General features: G+C 43.3%; 1 protein-coding gene across 7 annotated transcripts in view; it reads right to left on the bottom strand.

Annotated features, from left to right (window-relative positions):
- CDH12 (cadherin 12) overlaps positions 1-17,840 on the bottom strand; it is a 652,231-nt gene that overhangs the window by 109,895 nt on the left and 524,496 nt on the right. For all 7 annotated transcript variants that reach the window (XM_083747240.1, XM_083747239.1, XM_083747238.1 and 4 more), the window contains one exon: positions 94-388. In XM_083747240.1, coding sequence (XP_083603366.1) covers positions 94-388 — 295 coding nt within the window. The remainder of the gene's footprint in view (positions 1-93; positions 389-17,840) is intronic.

The raw sequence follows: 17,840 nt of genomic DNA, 5'->3' as shown, positions 1-17,840 counted from the left end.
GTTCATTTCCAGAACAAATGAGGCTAAAGCATGCAGGTTAGGTAAGAAGAGTTCCTTTAAAGAAGGAGAAGGAAGAAGAAGAGGCAGACTTACCTACTGGAGACATTTCAGGGACACTGGCAACATAAGGCCCATCGAGAAATTTTGGTTCATTATCATTAATGTCCTGCACTTTGATGATGAACTCAGATTCGGGCTCCAGTGGCTTCCTCGTATCGATGTCCACTGCTTGAGCACGGAGGGTGTAGAAAGGCTTCTCTTCGCGGTCAAGGCTCTTTATGGCATGAATGTCCCCTGTGGTCTCGTCAATGGTAAACACTGTACCAGCGCCATCTCCTGATAACGTGTACTTAACACTTCCCACTCCCTTGTCCAAGTCAGAATGAAGCTTAACAGAAAAAGAGAGAAAAGGTCAAAGTAATTAATAAGAGAAATTCATGGATGGAAGAACGGTAGCTTTTTCGTTTTAAGTATTAATCAAAAAATCATTTCAATCTCTAACGACATCAAATGGGAAAGTTGCTATTTCTGAGCAAGACAGGAACATTGCACAAACCCTTTGGGATCTTTAAGTGTACCTAACTCTGTTTATAGAAATTATTACAAATAACAACATGCAGATTATTTTTAACATGCAGTTAGCCTCTGTGTTCTTCTGAGGTTGATTAGACTGAGAGACACCAGCCTGCCCATAGCCATCCAATCAGTGTGGGTTTGGACTTCAGTGATATATGCTAGTTCAGGAAATGTCAGTTGCAGTTCTTGTGTTGTTATCTTGGAGAAGGAAGCCCCAGGTTGGAGTTAATGCTATGTACAGATACAGGACATCTTGCTTAATGACACTTCCTGTACTTGACTTCAAATGGGTTTGCACATTTCCTGTACGGGGAAATGCATGAGGTACCAAGAGAACTTCTAATGTGCTTGATATAAACACAGGGAGTGTGACATAGTTGTTATTTCTGCAAATGCATTGTTAATGTTCCAAACCACTCTTAATTTCATAGATGAATCTGGTCCTACTGTGATCAGTGCCAGTATTCTAACCACTACCATGCACTGGTTTTAAATTTAAGTACAGAGGTTTCCTTCTACTCAGGGACAGCCTGTTCCATTTCATTGCAAAAAGGCAAAACGGAAAGGTCCTGTCTCCACTATCTAAACCCTCCCTGTTATTTCCAAATCCACAGATCGTGTCCTCCAAATCACGGAGAGCCACGTGTTGTGGTCATATCACCAAACTGCCTTCTTGTTGCTGGGGCAGGCCTGCTTGGATGCCCTCTCCACCTCATTGGTTGCCCCTTTGTTGCTGGGGATAATTTTCTGTTGGTTGGGGTTTGATTGGCAACTAAGGGGCTATTTAAGGGGCTGCACAAGGCAAAGTACTTTCTCTTTCACATTGTGTAGCGGATCTCCCACCTTATAATTTAAGGTGGTGTTTTTGACCTTTCTATGCCTGTCTAGGGTCATCTGTTTTTGGAGCAGGGGCCCAGTAGGAATTTTGCCACTTGGCTGATTGGCTGGTGCTATTTGGGTTTTGCCTACCATGTAGCAAATCATCATAACTTTGTAAGGTTGGCGGTTAGGCATTAGTTCATTCTTTGGTGGAGGGGATTATGGATTGGCTATGTCTGCCCCTCATTTTTGTTGCTGCTGCTGCTAGGGAATTCCATTAAAGGAATCTAGGGGCTCAATTTGCTCTGTCCGACTCCCTCTCAGGGGTAGGGCCATGCCAGAGTTCTTGGGAGCATCTGGGGTGAACTAAGAGGTGGAAATCTGCCTCTGTGCTCCCCCAGTATGTTTTCCCTTACTGTCAACTGAGGTTCCAGTTGTCAGTCATGTTCCTGCCGGTGCAGGTTTAGGTAATCCGAACCAATGCCTAAGCAACCACTCACATGCTGTAATCAATAAAGTTGTGGTCAAACTAATGGTTTGGGGGTCTCCACACGCAACTAAGGAACATCATGTCTAGCTGAAAAAACATGTGTCCAGAAGAACATGCCCTACAGTAGAAGACAAGGAAATATGTTTTTCAATGGTGTGAATACCACTTTTGCTAATGGAACAGAGTAACCTCTACCTAGAGGCCAGCACATATGTGTGTATAAAGGCTGACCTTAAGGTGGATTCACAAAATAAAAATAAAATAAAAAGGCTAGCTATGAAACGTGTACCTCATTTCAGTGATTTTGGGGTGAAGGTGCTTGAAAGCGGGGCAAAAGGCTATGAAACATTGCCCTTACTTTGAATTTGCTTCATGACTTTATCATAGTTTTGTGGCATCTTAACATTAACTGGCTTGGATCAAGTAGTCAGCTTGAAAAAGCTGTTGATTTCAGGAGATGAGGTTCTGAATGAGCACATCAGACATACCAAGCAGGACTTCAGAATCAGAAAGTTTATTGTATCTATCAGTATGAAAATCACAGTAGGACAAAGATGAAGAAGAAAATAAGAAAGAAGGCAGTAAATGAAAAGGAAGAACACACAATTGTATGTTGTCATCGGCATCACATCACTGCAGCCTTTTACATGCAGAACCCAGGCTTTTAATATAATGGTTGTCAAAAATATATTCTCTGTGCTAGGTTAATGCCAGAGCACTGAACACCTTTAGCTAGGGGGGAAAGATCATATCTCGATCATTTTTTAACACAGTTCAGCTGAATTGCACCAGAAGGAGCATAAACTAGTAAATAACAGTTTTTATTCATAATTTTACTAGTATCCAGTGGTAGGAAAGTAGCAGGCCCGGCATATGATTCCTCCTTTAGCCTAGTGCTATAAGTAGGATGGAGGGATATTAGCTTGTGGGGGGCACACTTCAGTTGTTCACTAATAGCACCAGTATTTCTCCTCTAACCACTAATCTTTCCTTTTTATCAACATTCCCATCCATGGTTAGGCCACTTCTGTGTTTTAAAAATACATCAATGAAGTACAGTAGTGTTATATGATAAAGAAGTACCCCCAAGTACAAAAGAGTGCCCTACTGATCTACTAATCTCCTTCTGCACTTACAATTAAGCATTGTGACTTCCTTTCAGAGGAGACAACAGACCTGAAAACCCAGGATCTTAACACTGTTCCCAATTCCTATTAGAGACAGGGGAGGAATTCATTCAAGTCACTTTTTAAAGAGGACTGATCCAATCCAACAATCCCAAAACTCACTTGCGAACCAAAGTCACGGAATGTATTTCTCCAGAATTTGCCACACAGTTTATGTGTACAAAAGTACAGACAAAAATACACATTTTATGTAAAATGTGTATTTAACAGTAGAAAATAGGATGGAATGGATCTCTGAATGAGTGTCAGTAAACCTGAAATGTGATGGAATTAGGCTGCTCAGAACATCACCACCTCCTATGACAAAATTCTCAGAGCACAAAAGCTTTAAAAGTTTATAGCATGTGTTATAACTCCTCTACCTTTCTGGAATATTTGAAGGTCCACCATAACTGAGCATACCTGCTCAGTTTCAGCACTTTGAAACACAGCTATGACATAATACTTTGTGGAGTGGGCTTGTTCCCCCAGCACAGAAGGTCTTGCTTCCAGGTTTCCCACAGGCATCTAAGGTAAAGGTAAAGGACCCCTGGACGGTTAAGTCCAGTCAAAGGTGACTGTGAGTTTGCGGTGCTCACCTTGCTTTCAGGCTGAGGGAGCCGGTGTTTGTCCACAGACAGCTTTCCACAGCCAGCCAGCAGGACTAAACCACTTCTGGCACAACGGAACACTGTGACGGAAACCAGAGCGCACAGAAATACCATTTACCTTCCCAGCACAGTGGTACCTAGTTATCTACTTGTACTGGCAGGCTTTCAAACTGCTAGGTTGGCAGGAGCTGGAACAGAGCAACAGGAGTTCACCCTGTTGCTAGGATTTGAACCGCCGACCTTCTGATCGGCAAGCCCAAGAGGCTCAGTGGTTTAGACCACAGCGCCACCCACGTCCCTTGTCCACAGCATCTATGCTGGGCTAGATAGGCCTGATCTAGCAGGGCTCTTATTATGCTCTTATTATGATAAATACCCATTTAAATAGAATGGATTTCTACAGGAGTAAAAGATAAAGTATGTCAGCCGGCTGTAACCTGTCTCGTTCTGATATTACACTCTAAACAGAACTCCGGGTTAATTTCAGCTTGTGGGTGTACGGGACACATTGAGAAACAGTTGTTTGTGTGTGTGGCGAGGTGGAACTATACACTGGCAGCCTCCAAGGCATCTGTTTCATGGCGGTGTTATTGTTGACATTCCCTGAACTGGATCAGATGGCATGCAAAGATAAAAAAAAAATACAAATACAAAAAAATCTGCCACCAGGAGAAGCAGAGCATCTGCTGGGGCTTTCTGAAGAGCTGCTGCTTGACTTTTTGTTGCTTCCAACTTGTCAGGAAACAGAAAGCATTTGCACAGAATAAAGGCTTGCTCCTTTGATCCCAATGCATAAGTTTTTTTTTAAAAAACCCTCAAATCCTTCTTGGAGAACAGACATTTATTTTGGAACTGGAAAACGTCTGTTAATAGCCCTTTTGCACGCCGCAAAGGACACAACTTTACAATAGACTTAAAAAGCATCTGACTGCCATTCCTTCTCCTCAAAGAACCACAGAACGTGTGATTCAATAACGAGGGAAAACAGACCCCCCAATTGTCCCTATTTTTCAGGGCTGTTCCTGATTTAGAGAAGCCATCCTGGTTTCTGATCCTGGAACGTCCCGCTTTCCTTAGGATCTCCCTATTTTCATTGGAGAAATGTTGGAGGGTATGGAGTTATCTAACCCCTGAGCCATCTAAAGGCAATCCTGTATAGGGAAGATTTTAAAAAATGTTTAATGTTTTATTATGTTTTTTATATACAGTGGTACCTCTGGTTAAGTACTTAATTCGTTCCGGAGGTCCGTACTTAACCTGAAACTGTTCTTAACCTGAAGCACCACTTTAGCTAATGGGGCCTTCTGCTGCTGCCGCGCCGCCGGAGCACGATTTCTGTTCTCATCCTGAAGCAAAGTTCTTAACCTGAGGTAATATTTCTGGGTTAGCGGAGTCTGTAACCTGAAGCATATGTAACCTGAAGCGTATGTAACCCGAGGTACCCCTGTATTTTGGAAGCTGCCCCGAGTGCGGGGGCAACCCAACAGGATGTGTGGATTATAAATAGTAAAATTATCATCATGGGATGGGAATGCCCCTATTTTCATCAGAGAAATTTTGGAGGGTATGGGATAAGTATTGTTGACTGAATACTCAGAACCCATACTAATCTACAAAGCTGAGGCTTAAATGGAGGGGGGGGGGCAGCGACCATGACAGTTACATTCTCATGAAACCACTAAAATTTAGTCATGTAAATAAATATGATCCACAATGTGCAGTCCTTCTGCAAGCAGAGCGACAGCTTTGTTTTCACAGCTCACCCGCCCCACCTCATCACTTGTGGCCCATTTACTTTTTTATTTTAATGTTTTACCCACCCTGTGTGTTACCATCCTGACTGTAAAGCATTTGGAATCCAAACATAAATAAAATACTGAAATAAAATGCAACATTTTCAATATTTGCAACAAGGATCCAAGCAGAAAAGAACCATTGCTGCCTTCCTTTCAAGGACCTTACCTCATCCCTCAGTGAACCTTATTTTTTATCTCCAGCCCTCCCAAGAAAACTAGAGAAGTGGTTTACTGACAACAGGGTTACTTCTTCAGTTGGTTCATTTCCACATCCTTCAGCATTCTCACCTAGTGATGTCAGAGAATTCCAACAAAAACAGAAATGGAAATTGCTGGTGTTCACTTATCCATCCCATTATCTGGAACATGAATCAATGTGGCAAAAATATTGGTATTCACTGTTGTGGATTTTTTTCAGTCCATAAATGGTGCCTAATTGATTTCATCCCTTTCATTGCATTTCCTTTGCTTTGAAATGAATGCCATAATGATATTATAGGTTTTGGTAGAATTACCAAAAGTTAGAATTAATGGAGGTGTGCCAAACACAGAAATCCGTGTACTTAGCCTACGCTAACAGACCAGATTAGCCTGGTAAGGCTGGCTGAATGCAGCCATTAAGAAACATAGCAGATTCATGACCCTGACAAAAGGTGAGACATTCAGCAGCAGACAAGGAAGCTGGAGGTTGCGTGTCAAGGTCCCCAAGCCACCCCCCAAATAACTCACAACACGCATGTATTTTTTGTTTTAAGGTTTTTGGCATGATTTTGGCCACAACTTTATTTAATTACAAAACCGTGAGTGGTTGTTTAGGCATTGATTAAGACTATCTGTCCCCCTGCCTGGGGACAGAACTGACTTCTGGGCACCAGCGAAAGACAGTGAGGATAAACAAGCCGGGGAGAGTCACAGGCCCTCACCTCTCCCCGCATGCTCCCTGAAGGCTTGCCGGCCCTAGTCCCATTCCAGGGATTGGATGAAAAGATGGCAAGCCCCAGGATTCCTTTAATGGAATTCCCTTTCCACAGCAACCATGGAGGGGCAGGCCCAGCCTATCCTCACCCCTCCTCCACCAATTTATAACCAATGCCTAACCGCAACCTTACAAGTTGTGACAATTTGCTACGCAGTAGGCAAAAACCAACTGGCCCGGGCAATCTGCCAAATGGACAAAATTCCTACCAGGCCCCTTCCCCAATGGCAGATGACCCCATGACAGGCACAGCAAGGTCAACGCAACAACCCCTTACTCAAGGGCGGGTGGGCGGGTGATCCGTTGCACGCAGCAAAGAGAAAGCTCCAGGCTGCGTGCAGAGTATTTAAACATTTTACTCCTCCCACCAAAATTGCAACATAACTTTTACCCCAGCAAACCAATTGCTAACCCCAGGCCATCTTTAGACAACCTGCCTGGCAACAGAGGGGTGGCTCAGCTGACCCGACTGCAACACGTGCTCTCCATGAAGGAGAACACGCTTTGCCAAGCATGTGTGATGTCTCCACAGGAAGACAAGTGTTCTCTTAAAACTGAGGCTTTGATCAGGGGATTTTGGGCAGAAGAAAAGGAGGGGCCAGAACTCCACGTGGGAGCTAAAGGCCAGAACCATCTTGACAGGCAGGGAGATGTTCAGGATGCCTTGGAAATCTAGTGCTGCACTGCTGGGTGACAAGCTGCTTTTGAGATGTAATGCACTGAACAGACTCAGGTGTAATTATGTGTTAAAGCACAACCCTGGCTATTTGAGCCAACTCTTAGGGGCTGAGGGGTTTTCACGCCCCGCAATAAAATATTTCAGGGGGGCAGACCTCCCCAAAGTCAATGAACATTGCTATCCAAAGGTGTGTGTGTACTGCGTCATGTGATTTATTATGTGGGGACAGGGCTTACCTGGGCCCCCACAATGTTTTATTGAAGTTGGCACCCCTGACCCTGGGTAAGTGCCTGGAGCCCCCTGAAATTCTGCTATAACTCAGTAGAGATTAGGGTTGCTGTGCAACCTTTGTAATAATAACTACATAAGTAATTAATTACGTAAATTATGTAATTTTGCCACAGTGGAGCATACCCTCCAACATTTCTCCAATTATAAAAAGGACATCCTATTCTGTAACTGATAATAAAAATAATAATGTTACAATTTATACCCCACCCATTCAACTGGGTTGCCCCAGACACTCTGGATGACTTCCAACACATATAAAAACATAATAAACAATTAAACTTTTTTTTAAAAAAAACTTTTCTAACCTTTAGAAGTCTTCTAAAGTTATAAAGTTACTTATCTCCTTGGCTTGGGGGGGAGCACATAACCCCATACCCTCCAGATTTTCTGTTATGAAAATAGGGACATCCTAATAAAAAGTGGGACATTCTGGGGTCAAAGCAGAAACCTAGATGGCTTCTGTAAATCTTGGACTGCCAGTGGAAAATAGGGACACTTGGAGGGTCTGGGACAATGCAATGAGTAGCATAGTTTTTGGAGGAACGCAACCAGTACAATATGCAATCAATACAGGGTAGAATGGAAAGTAGTCCCTCCTTACTTTACTCTTCTTCTCAACACTTAGGAAGTTTCTTTCTCCTTTCAAATCAACTCAGAACTTCAGCAATCCTCACTACCACTTCATACTATGTTGAGGAGAGGAAATGAGCTCTTTGCTCTCCCAAATGGTGAGAAAATGGAAGAATACCTCTACTGAGAATGGGTTCTACAAGCTTAAATAGACAGTATGGTATAATGGTTAGAGTGTCAGACCTGGGAGACCAGGGTTCAGATCACACTGGGTGACCCTTGGGCCAGTCACTGCCTCTCAGCTCAGCCTACCTCACAGGGTTGTGGTGCCCTTTCAAATCTTGTGACCTTGTGATTTTGGACCATGTGATCCAAACTGCTCCACACTGCTGGAAAAGGAATGGAAGAATTGCATGGCACTTCCAAAGCTGGAGTCACAGTTCAAGAAGGACACTGACAAACTGGAACGTGTCCAGAGGAGGGCAACCAAAATGGTCAAAGGCCTGGAAACAATGCTTTATGAGGAACGGCATGTTTAGCCTGAAGAAGAGGAGGTTAAGGGGTGATATGATAGCCATGTTCAAATATATAAAAGGATGTCACATAGAGGAGGGAGAAAGGTTGTTTTCTGCTGCTCCAGAGAAGCGGACACGGAGCAATGGACCCAAACTACAAGAAAGAAGATTCCACCTAAACATTAGGAAGAAGTTCCTGACAGTAAGAGCTGTTCGACAGTGGAATTTGCTGCCAAGGAGTGTGGTGGTGTCTCCTTCTTTAAGCAGAGGCTTGACAACCATATGTCAGGAGTGCTCTGATGGGGTTTTCTGCTTGGCAGGGGGTTGAACTCGATGGCCCTTGTGGTCTCTTCCAACTCTTCCAACTTCTATGATTCTATGAGTCGTCCCCCACCCCACCCGCAAGCAATTAAGATTTCCATCCATCTTCCATCAAAAATGTATATTTTGCTGGGAAAGTGACCAGTTTTCAACTCAGTCCCATTACCCTCCTTTCCGATAGCCACCAGAAGCATTTGATTCATTACTGAAAATTTACAGCCTCTTGTTTAAGAGGAGCATAACAAACCCCACGCAGCAGTACACTAATAGAGAATGTGCGTGATAAAAACGAGCTGCCTGTAGCTCTCTTTGAGAAACTGTTTATTAAGAGCTTTGTCTGGATTGACTTCAAAATGATTATCCTTTGTCATTTTGCCTGCCACAGCACTGCGCTAAAGTCAATAAGGAGAGCGGTAGTCTTCTTTATGGGATTTGCCAAAGCAGAGTGCTCTTAGTCCATTCAATCGAAGAATGCATAATAGCTGTGATCATCTGGATTATCACCGCACAAAGATGGATATCAAAGGTCTTGAAGTAGCAGCAGAACAAATACTTTGCCTAACCTACAATGGTAAGCCGGAGTGTGCAAATCAGAGCTGTTGGCTTGTCTATGTTTTCTCTGCATTTTGTATTCTGCTACAGATATTTCAACTATAAGGATATAGTGACTTGGAAAGGATTGAGTCCCTTTTTTCTGTATTCTAAAATTGATGTCTATGACCTATACGATTCCTGTAATAGTTTATGCTACAGTCTTATTCTTATCCAGGAGCATGTCCCATTGAAGAAGAAGAAGAGAAGAGTTTGGATTTGATATCCCGCTTTATCACTACCCGAAGGAGTCTCAAAGTGGCTAACATTCTCCTTTCCCTCCCTCCCCCACAACAAACACTCTGTGAGGTGAGTGGGGCTGGGAGACTTCAGAGAAGTGTGACTAGCCCAAAGTCACCCAGCAGCTGCATGTGGAGGAGCGAAGACGCGAACCCAGTTCCCCAGATTACGAGACTACCACTCTTAACCACTACACCACACTGGCTCTCATTGAACTCAAAAAATCTACTGATAGGTTTGTGGTATAATATAGTCAGGGCTTTTTTTTTCTTTTAGAAGAAAGCGTGCCAGTACGTTTCCGAGCACAATTCAAAGTGTTGGTGCTGACCTTTAAAGCCCTAAAAGGCTTTGGCACTGTATATCTGAAGGAGCGTCTCCACCCCCATCATTGATTTAAGATCCAGCTCCTAGAGCCTTCTGGTGGTTCCCTCACTGCAAGAAATTACAGGGGACCAGACAGAGGGCCTTCTCGGCAGTGGCACCCTCCCTGTAGAACACCCTCCCATCAGATGTCAAGGAGATTGATAACTATATAACATTTAGAAGACATCTGAAAGCAGCCCTGTTCAGGGAGGTTTTAAGGTTTGATGTGTTAACGGGTTTTAATTTGTTGGAAGCTGCCCAGAGTGGCTGGGGGAACCCAGTCAGATGGGTGGCAAACAAACAAACGAATAAATAAATGTCATTATCAACATCGTCATGAAGTTGTTACAACAAATGCCACACTTTTAACATTTGGACAAATAAGGTGCTGGTATCGCATAACCTTGAGTACCCCCAGGAAAAAAGCACAGTGTAAATTAAGCCGACATAAGGCACACCAGATCCTAAGCCTGGCAGAGGAAAAGCAAGCTTTCAAAATAGTGTTTGAATTACACTACCCTGTTTGCTGGCTTAACTTAAACTAGGTTGGCAATTCACTACACTGAGTTGAATGGACTTGGGATCCAAACTAAGTCACCCACTTTTTGGTCTGGAGGGTGTTCAGCGGGTTGCAGCTCTGCCAGAAACCCGCTAAATCCTAACCCCACACATCCCGCCAGATCTTGCTATAAAAGATTGCCCTATTAAGTGAATTTTCACTATATTACTGATGCGTGGCCCTTGTACTTTTAGTCACTCCATCAACACATGCACAAAACATGGTATTTTATAACTCTAATACTTTGAGTCCAGTCGCTGATCTTAAAATGAATGCTATTTTGTGTGTGTGTGTGTGTTATCTTAAACTGTTAGGATTTATAGCTTGATTTACATTGTACTAATGTGATGAAATTGCTAAATGTATTCAATAATCTATCCCTATCTAACAGACATATCAAATAATAGCTAAACAATTTCTCTGTTGGTGTCTGATTTCCCCCCCTTTTTTCTGCAATAACCTGATTCATAAATTGGAGTAGAAAACTCATCTCATTTAATTATATTGCTTGGGAGATATTCATGAACTTTGCGTAAGTATTATTTTAAGAAAGTTGACTATTTTTAATTTAAATAAAATATACATTTGTTTGGTTTGTCAGGCAATTGAGCAGAGTAACTAATTGAGCCTGAAATTGAAATGAATTTAATAGCCATTCACCTCCTCTATAAAAACAGGGTGGTTCACTGTACCAAGAGATATTGACTTAACAAGTAATTAATAGCTATTTAATGCAATAGAAATGATCTTGCTAATATGGGTGTTCTCCATGGGGCTCAACAGAGCCTGTTTCACCCTCCTCAATGACTATTTTAAGGTCGTTTCAAACAATGGGAGGCCTGAGTGCATCTCCTGTATTCACACTCAACTTATCTTGTTTGCATAAAAGTAGTTACTCAAATATTTGAATGGGAGCATAGAGATACAGACATGTTTGTAGCTCTACCCTTACAGAGTTAACTGCTTCCACAAGGTTCACCCATTTAATGCATTAACACACTAAACATACAATACAAATCTTTATTACGGTCATAGGCCAGCACAGATTAAACATAGATTATGGTGGAAAAGTCAGAAACGTATGCTTCATTTTAACGTTCCAGCGTTTGAGCCAGTTCGGTTCTCTCAGTTTCTCATTTTTTCATTCATAAACTCAGTTCAAACCCAGTGGACCCATTCCATCAATGTGGGGGTTTGTGGAATGATGAACTGATCCTGGCCCCAATGCCATACCAATTCTTACCCTGCCTGTTTCTCTCGATAAAGATTTGACCTGATTTTCTCCCATCACCGTTCTGCAGCCTGGTTATTTGATGCTCTTTTGGGTCATGTAATATGCTTGCCGGGGCAAAAAATATAAGGGTACTGCTGCCCAAAATGGTCCTTTGAGGCCAAGCAATCTCCTGGCTATTCTATTCTGCTGCTAAGGTGTTGCTATTGGTGATTTTTTTTTTTTTTGGAGGGGGAAGGCTGTGTGTGTGTGTGGTGTGTGTGTGTGTGTCATTTTTTGTTCTTTTGTTCAAGTACTTTGATCATTTTATGTTTTGTTCTTTAACATTGCTTGTATTAGCTGCCTTAAGGAAACTACACCCAAATGTCAGGGTATAAATATTTTAAATTACTTAATAAATTAGGCAGCTCAACCACTTTCTCTCATGCTTATAAGGCTCTTTAACCCATTCTCCCCCAGTGTGAATCACAAATGTAGTCTCTGAAAGTTATTGACCATAGCAGCTCACTCTCATGGGAAGTTAAAAGACAGGGAAAGGGGGGGGGGGATGAAGAGCTGAGGTGCTTAAACGGAGGAATCTGCCAAAGCCTCTATTGCTGTTCACATTAGGAGAAGGTTAACAAGTTCTTTGCTTTTCTCTCAGATGTTATTGGGCTGAAGTCAGTGTTCCTTGCCCTCTAGTTATAGTTTAGATGAAAATTATATCCCTGCCGTGTGTTAGCTGTGGGATTCCTCATCAAAGGAGGACCAGAGGGCTCCATGGCGGTTAGGCATTGGTTAAATTGGTTCTTGGAGGGGTAAGTGCCTATCCCTCCAAATGATGCGGAAAGGGAATTCCGTTAAAGGAATCCAGGGGCTTGCCATTCTTTCGTCCTTGTCCGTGGAGCCGGACTTGGGCCGTGCAAGCCCCACCGGAGAAGTGAGGGACTGTTGCCCAGCTTCATTTCTCACCCAATACTTGTTTCCCACGCTGGCTTCCGGTGGTGTCCGGAAGTGCCAGCTCTGTCCTTGGGGGGCAAGGACAGATAGTCAAACCAATGCCTAAGCAACCATTCACGTTTTTTGTATTTGAATAAAGTTGTGGCCAAAATTATGCCAAAAACCTTAAACAAAAATTGAAGTGTGAAGTGTGAATTTTTTGGGGGTGGCACTGTGGGACTCCCTAACAGAGAGCACGTGTTGCGGTTGGGGGAACAGGCCACTGTGGCATGACTAGGCAAATTTGGTGGAACCCAAACCTGTAAAGGGTTAATTGGGTTGCTGGGGATTTTTGAGTGTTGCCAATCGGAGGAGGGCTCAGAGACTATAAATATAGGAGCCAGACGATGGGACGTCCTCTTGGCCGTTTTGCATCGGATCACCCGCCCCCTCCCTTTTATAGGGTGGTTCTTTGGTTCACTTGACCTTGCTTTGCCTGTCATGGGGTCGTCCGCCTTTGAGCGGGGGCCTGGTAGGAATTTTGCCATTTGGCTGATTGGCTGTTGCCATTTGGTTTTTGCCTACTGCGTAGCAAATCGTCACAACTTGTAAGGTTGGCGGTTAGGCATTGGTTAAATTGGTTCTTGGAGGGGTAAGTGCCTATCCCTCCAAATGATACGGAAAGGGAATTCCGTTAAAGGAATCCAGGGGCTTGCCATTCTTTCGTCCTTGTCCGTGGAGCCGGACTTGGGCCGTGCAAGCCCCACCGGAACATGAGGGTGAGAGGTGATGGTCTGTGTCCCAACTTCATTTTCTCACCCTATACTTGTTTCCCACGCTGGCTTCCGGTGGTGTCCGGAAGTGCCAGCTCTGTCCTTGGGGGGCAAGGACAGATAGTCAAACCAATGCCTAAGCAACCACTCACATTTTTTGTATTTGAATAAAGTTGTGGCCAAAATTATGCCAAAAACCTTAAACAAAAATTGAAGTGTGAAGTGTGAATTTTTTTGGGGTGGCACTGTGGGACTCAACATGCAACAAGTTCTTTGCTTTTCTCTCAGATGTTATTGGGCTGAGGTCAGTGTTCCTTGCCCTCTAGTTATAGTTTAGATGAAAATTATATCCCTGCCGTGTGTTAGCTGTGGGATTCCTCATCAGAGGAGGACCAGAAGGCCCCAGTCATACAACAAGCCTTGGATCAGACTCCATCTGGGTGTGAGGAGCCAGGATCCAGTGGTGAGGCTGGGGAGGGGGTCATTACACTAGGGGAAAATTCAACCCCTGACATTGGGGCTGAATGGGTCCCAAGCCAAATGAAGAGGCACTACGTTAACTGTCACATAGAAAGCTCCTCTATCTGGAAAAGTGACAACAAGGATTCATCAGGAGCAAAGATATTCTAGGAAGTAAGACCCTTCTCTCAGAGTTGATAGAAGTCTGCTGAAACGGGTGTGGCTTCAACAGCTCCAGATTATTATTATTTTTTATAAATACACATGCACACACACACACACCAGTGTTTGGCTGGAAAAGCTGCTGGAATATTTGTGCACCAGTTCAACTTGCTACTGGTCTGCCTGCCTATACCAGACCAAACTGTGGCCTGTTCTGACTTTCCCCTGAACCTTGCTGTCAACACTGCTTGCTTGGACTCTGGCTTTGAACCAGTCTTGAGTACTGTTTTAGTTTTTGCCAGCAGGTCTCCTGGTTACTCAGGTCCCCCTCTTGCAAAAGAACCGCCCCCTGGGGACTTAAACAATAGAACTTATCAAATTAATTCAGAATTTAACACACCACAGGTTTTTCACTCATAAAGCTGTGCCACTCAGAAGAAATCATGTCACGCTGCGAAGGCTGATCAGTGCACTTTGCAACGTAAAAGGGTCTCTGTGCAGCTTCACTTTGTGCTTCAGTGGAAAAATTAAGTCCAGCAACAAAGAGACAGGGGGTGGAAGGAAGAAAAAAAAACCCTCTCATTAAGTGTTATTGAGGCAGTCACTAAGGAAGGAACTCTCTGAGGAAGTAGTAGATAAAACGATCTTGGAAAGGACAGAAAAAGAAAAAGAAAATGAGCCTCTTTTACAAGGTTAACAACTCAAAGTCCGTCGCCGAAGGCCAAGCAGATACAATAGTGGGATTGCATGCAAAGTGGGGAAAAGAATAAATGCAGGTGTGTCAAGGCATGCCAGCAGGCTGAAGGATTGAGGTTGTTTGAGCTGAAATGGTCATTTTTTGAAATTCCAAATCCAGCAAACATTTCAAAATCTGAATTTGACCTGTAGAACAGGGTGGAGAAGCTCTCTAGTTCAAAGGGCTATGTTTCCACTTGGGCAACTCTTCTGGGGTTTGTAGGGCAGCAGTGGGTGGAGCCAGAAACTCCCCCCCCAAAAAAAAAAAGTGGTGACTATTATATTCAAGCCACTGAAAACTTAGAAGTTTCTCTGACTTATGTAAGCTCCTCAAAGCCTCCCCCCTCCCCTTATTGGACTTTGACGGATTTCTTTTTAAAAAGCTTCAACATTAATTCTTGTTGAATAATTTTAAAAGTAGTTGTGTGTTACATATCAGCAGAATGGTGTCAGAACAGTTTAGCCTGAGGGGTTAAGCAGCAAAAAGGTCAGCAGAGATCCACCTGGTCCTGGAAAACTGTTTATTCTAGATAGGAGAGTAGCCTCAATAGGGTTTTTCAGTCTGACCAAATCATTAGTTGGCTGTAGATGACAGAGCTTGCCTGCTAATTGAAGAAGAAGAAGAGTTTGGATTTGATGTCCCACTTTATCACTACCCGAAGGAGTCTCAAAGCGGCTAACATTCTCCTTTCCCTTCCTCCTCCACAACAAACACTCTGTGAGGTGAGTGGGGCTGAGAGACTTCAGAGAAGTGTGACTAGCCCAAGGTCACCCAGCAGCTGCATGTGGAGGAGTGGAGACGCGAACCCAATTCCCCAGATTATGAGTGTATCGCTCTTAACCACAACACCACACTGGCTCTCATAATTGATTGGCTGACTTGCTTTCTCCTGAGCTTTACCTGCCTGGCTCGTTTTTGACCAACAGCCTAAACAATGGGGTGACAGTGTAGCATAAGTTTAACTTCTCCAGTTCTGCCTCTAGACAAAGCTTTCACCGAGTACATCCTTTTTGCTCACTTTCTTTTCTCTCCGCCCCTCCACTCTTCTTGCTCTCTGGCCTCTATCTCTGCCATTCAATGCACTCTCAGAATTATGAATTCCAGTCCATTTCTTACACTGCCTACTTCCCTCAGCCACTTTGGACTCTGTTTCTTATCTTGTGGGACTTGACTTCTGTTAAATAAATCATAGGTCATGTGTTGTTGTTCACCTGAGGTTGTATTTTCCTAATTTTCAGGCCTGCTAATTTTATGCCCTGATACATAAAACTATGGGACGTGGGTGGCGCTGATACATAAAACCATGGGATGTGGGTGGCGCTGTGGTCTAAACCACAGAGCCTAGGGCTTGCTGATCAGAAGGTTGGTGGTTCGAATCCCCATGACGGGGTGAGCTCCTGTTGTTTGGTCCCAGCTCCTACCCACCTAGCAGTTCGAAAGCATGTCAAAGTGCAAGTAGATAAATAGGTACCACTCCAGCGGGAAGGTAAACGGTGTTTCCGTGTGCTGCTCTGGTTCTCCAGAAGCAGCTTAGTCATGCTGGCCACATGACCCAGAAGCTGTCTGCGCACAAACGCCAGCTGCCTCAGCCTATAGAAAGAGATGAGCGCCGCAACCCCAGAGTCATCCGCGACTGGACCTAATGGTCAGGGGTACCTTTACCATTACATAAAACCACATGATTAAAAGCGGGTGCACTCTCCCCCCCCCCATGACTGTATTTTTATCAATATACACATTTTTATGCACCCTTACCCTTGTATATACATTTTTACTTGGCTGGATAACAGCACTGCAAAATCCAGAGAAATGCAAATTTCAAAGAATGGCTGCATTTCAGTTTTCATATTAATTCAGAAACATCAAAATAGGTAGATTCACTGAAGCAGCCTTCTCCACCATCCCAGAATGCACATCTTATTGCATGGCCACTCGGTAAACAAACAAAGCCAAGGAGTGCTAGGAGGTGTTCCATTTAACTTGAAAGCAAAAGACAAACAGATACAACCTACTAACCACCTTGTCTCCCTTTCAGGAAATGTGCTGTTGGCTGCAGGCACTGAAAGAAAATTGATTCAAATCCACTGCATTTGTTGAGGTCAAAGATTTTAAAGGGTTCATCTAAAGCTAGTGCTTAATTTGACAGTGATGGAGACCCTCAGGAGCAAATGCATCTTTTGCTGTGTTTTTCTACGTTCTCCTTTTCACAAAAGTCTGTTAGGATTTTGTGAGCATTATATTTGAATCCAACGTGGAAGCCTTTTACACTGATCTGCTGAATATTACTTTTTTATTTTGATTTCTGAATTACATGGGCCATGCACTACCAACTTTGCCCATTTTTATATAACTGTATATATAATATATACCAGAAGCCAGAAATAGTGCTTCAGGATAAGAACTTTGCTTCAGGATAAGAACAGAAATCATGCTCCGTGGCACAGCAGCAGCAGGAGGCCCCATTAGCTAAAGTGGTGCTTCAGGTTAAGAACAGTTTCAGGTTAAGAATGGACCTCCAGAATGAATTAAGTACTTAACCTGAGGTACCACTGTATAACATTCTACATGGGACTGATGACATTGTTTCACTCCAGCCAACATTCCCTGTATTTTGTAGCCATTCACTGTAACATGCTATATATAATAAATATAACAGATGCCAATGCTTCACTGACAAACTAATTGTTTGGGTATTCAGAGTGGGAGAGTACTCCCAGATGAGCTAGAGTTCATCAAAATTAATACAGATCACAAGTACCTCAGTGCACCTCTATTCAGTCCAGTAACTAGAAAAATAAGAAAATGTGAGCAAGTGTGGGGTAAAGGTTAAAGGTGTTTGGATGGGTTGGAAAGAAATGAGTTTAAACCCATTCCCAGCTATGAAGTTCATTGGGTGATCACTAGTTAGTCACTATCTTTCAACCTAACCTTCAACTTGGGGGAGCAGGAAGAATGATGTTTGCCATCCAAAGCTCCTTGGAGTAAGCACTGAATGTTC

This window comes from Podarcis gaigeae, assembly GCF_964106915.1.
Source record: "Podarcis gaigeae genome assembly, chromosome: 7".
NCBI lineage: Eukaryota > Metazoa > Chordata > Lepidosauria > Squamata > Lacertidae > Podarcis > Podarcis gaigeae.
Note: the sequence above shows the minus strand (reverse complement) of the source record. Positions and strands in the feature narration are given on the sequence as shown.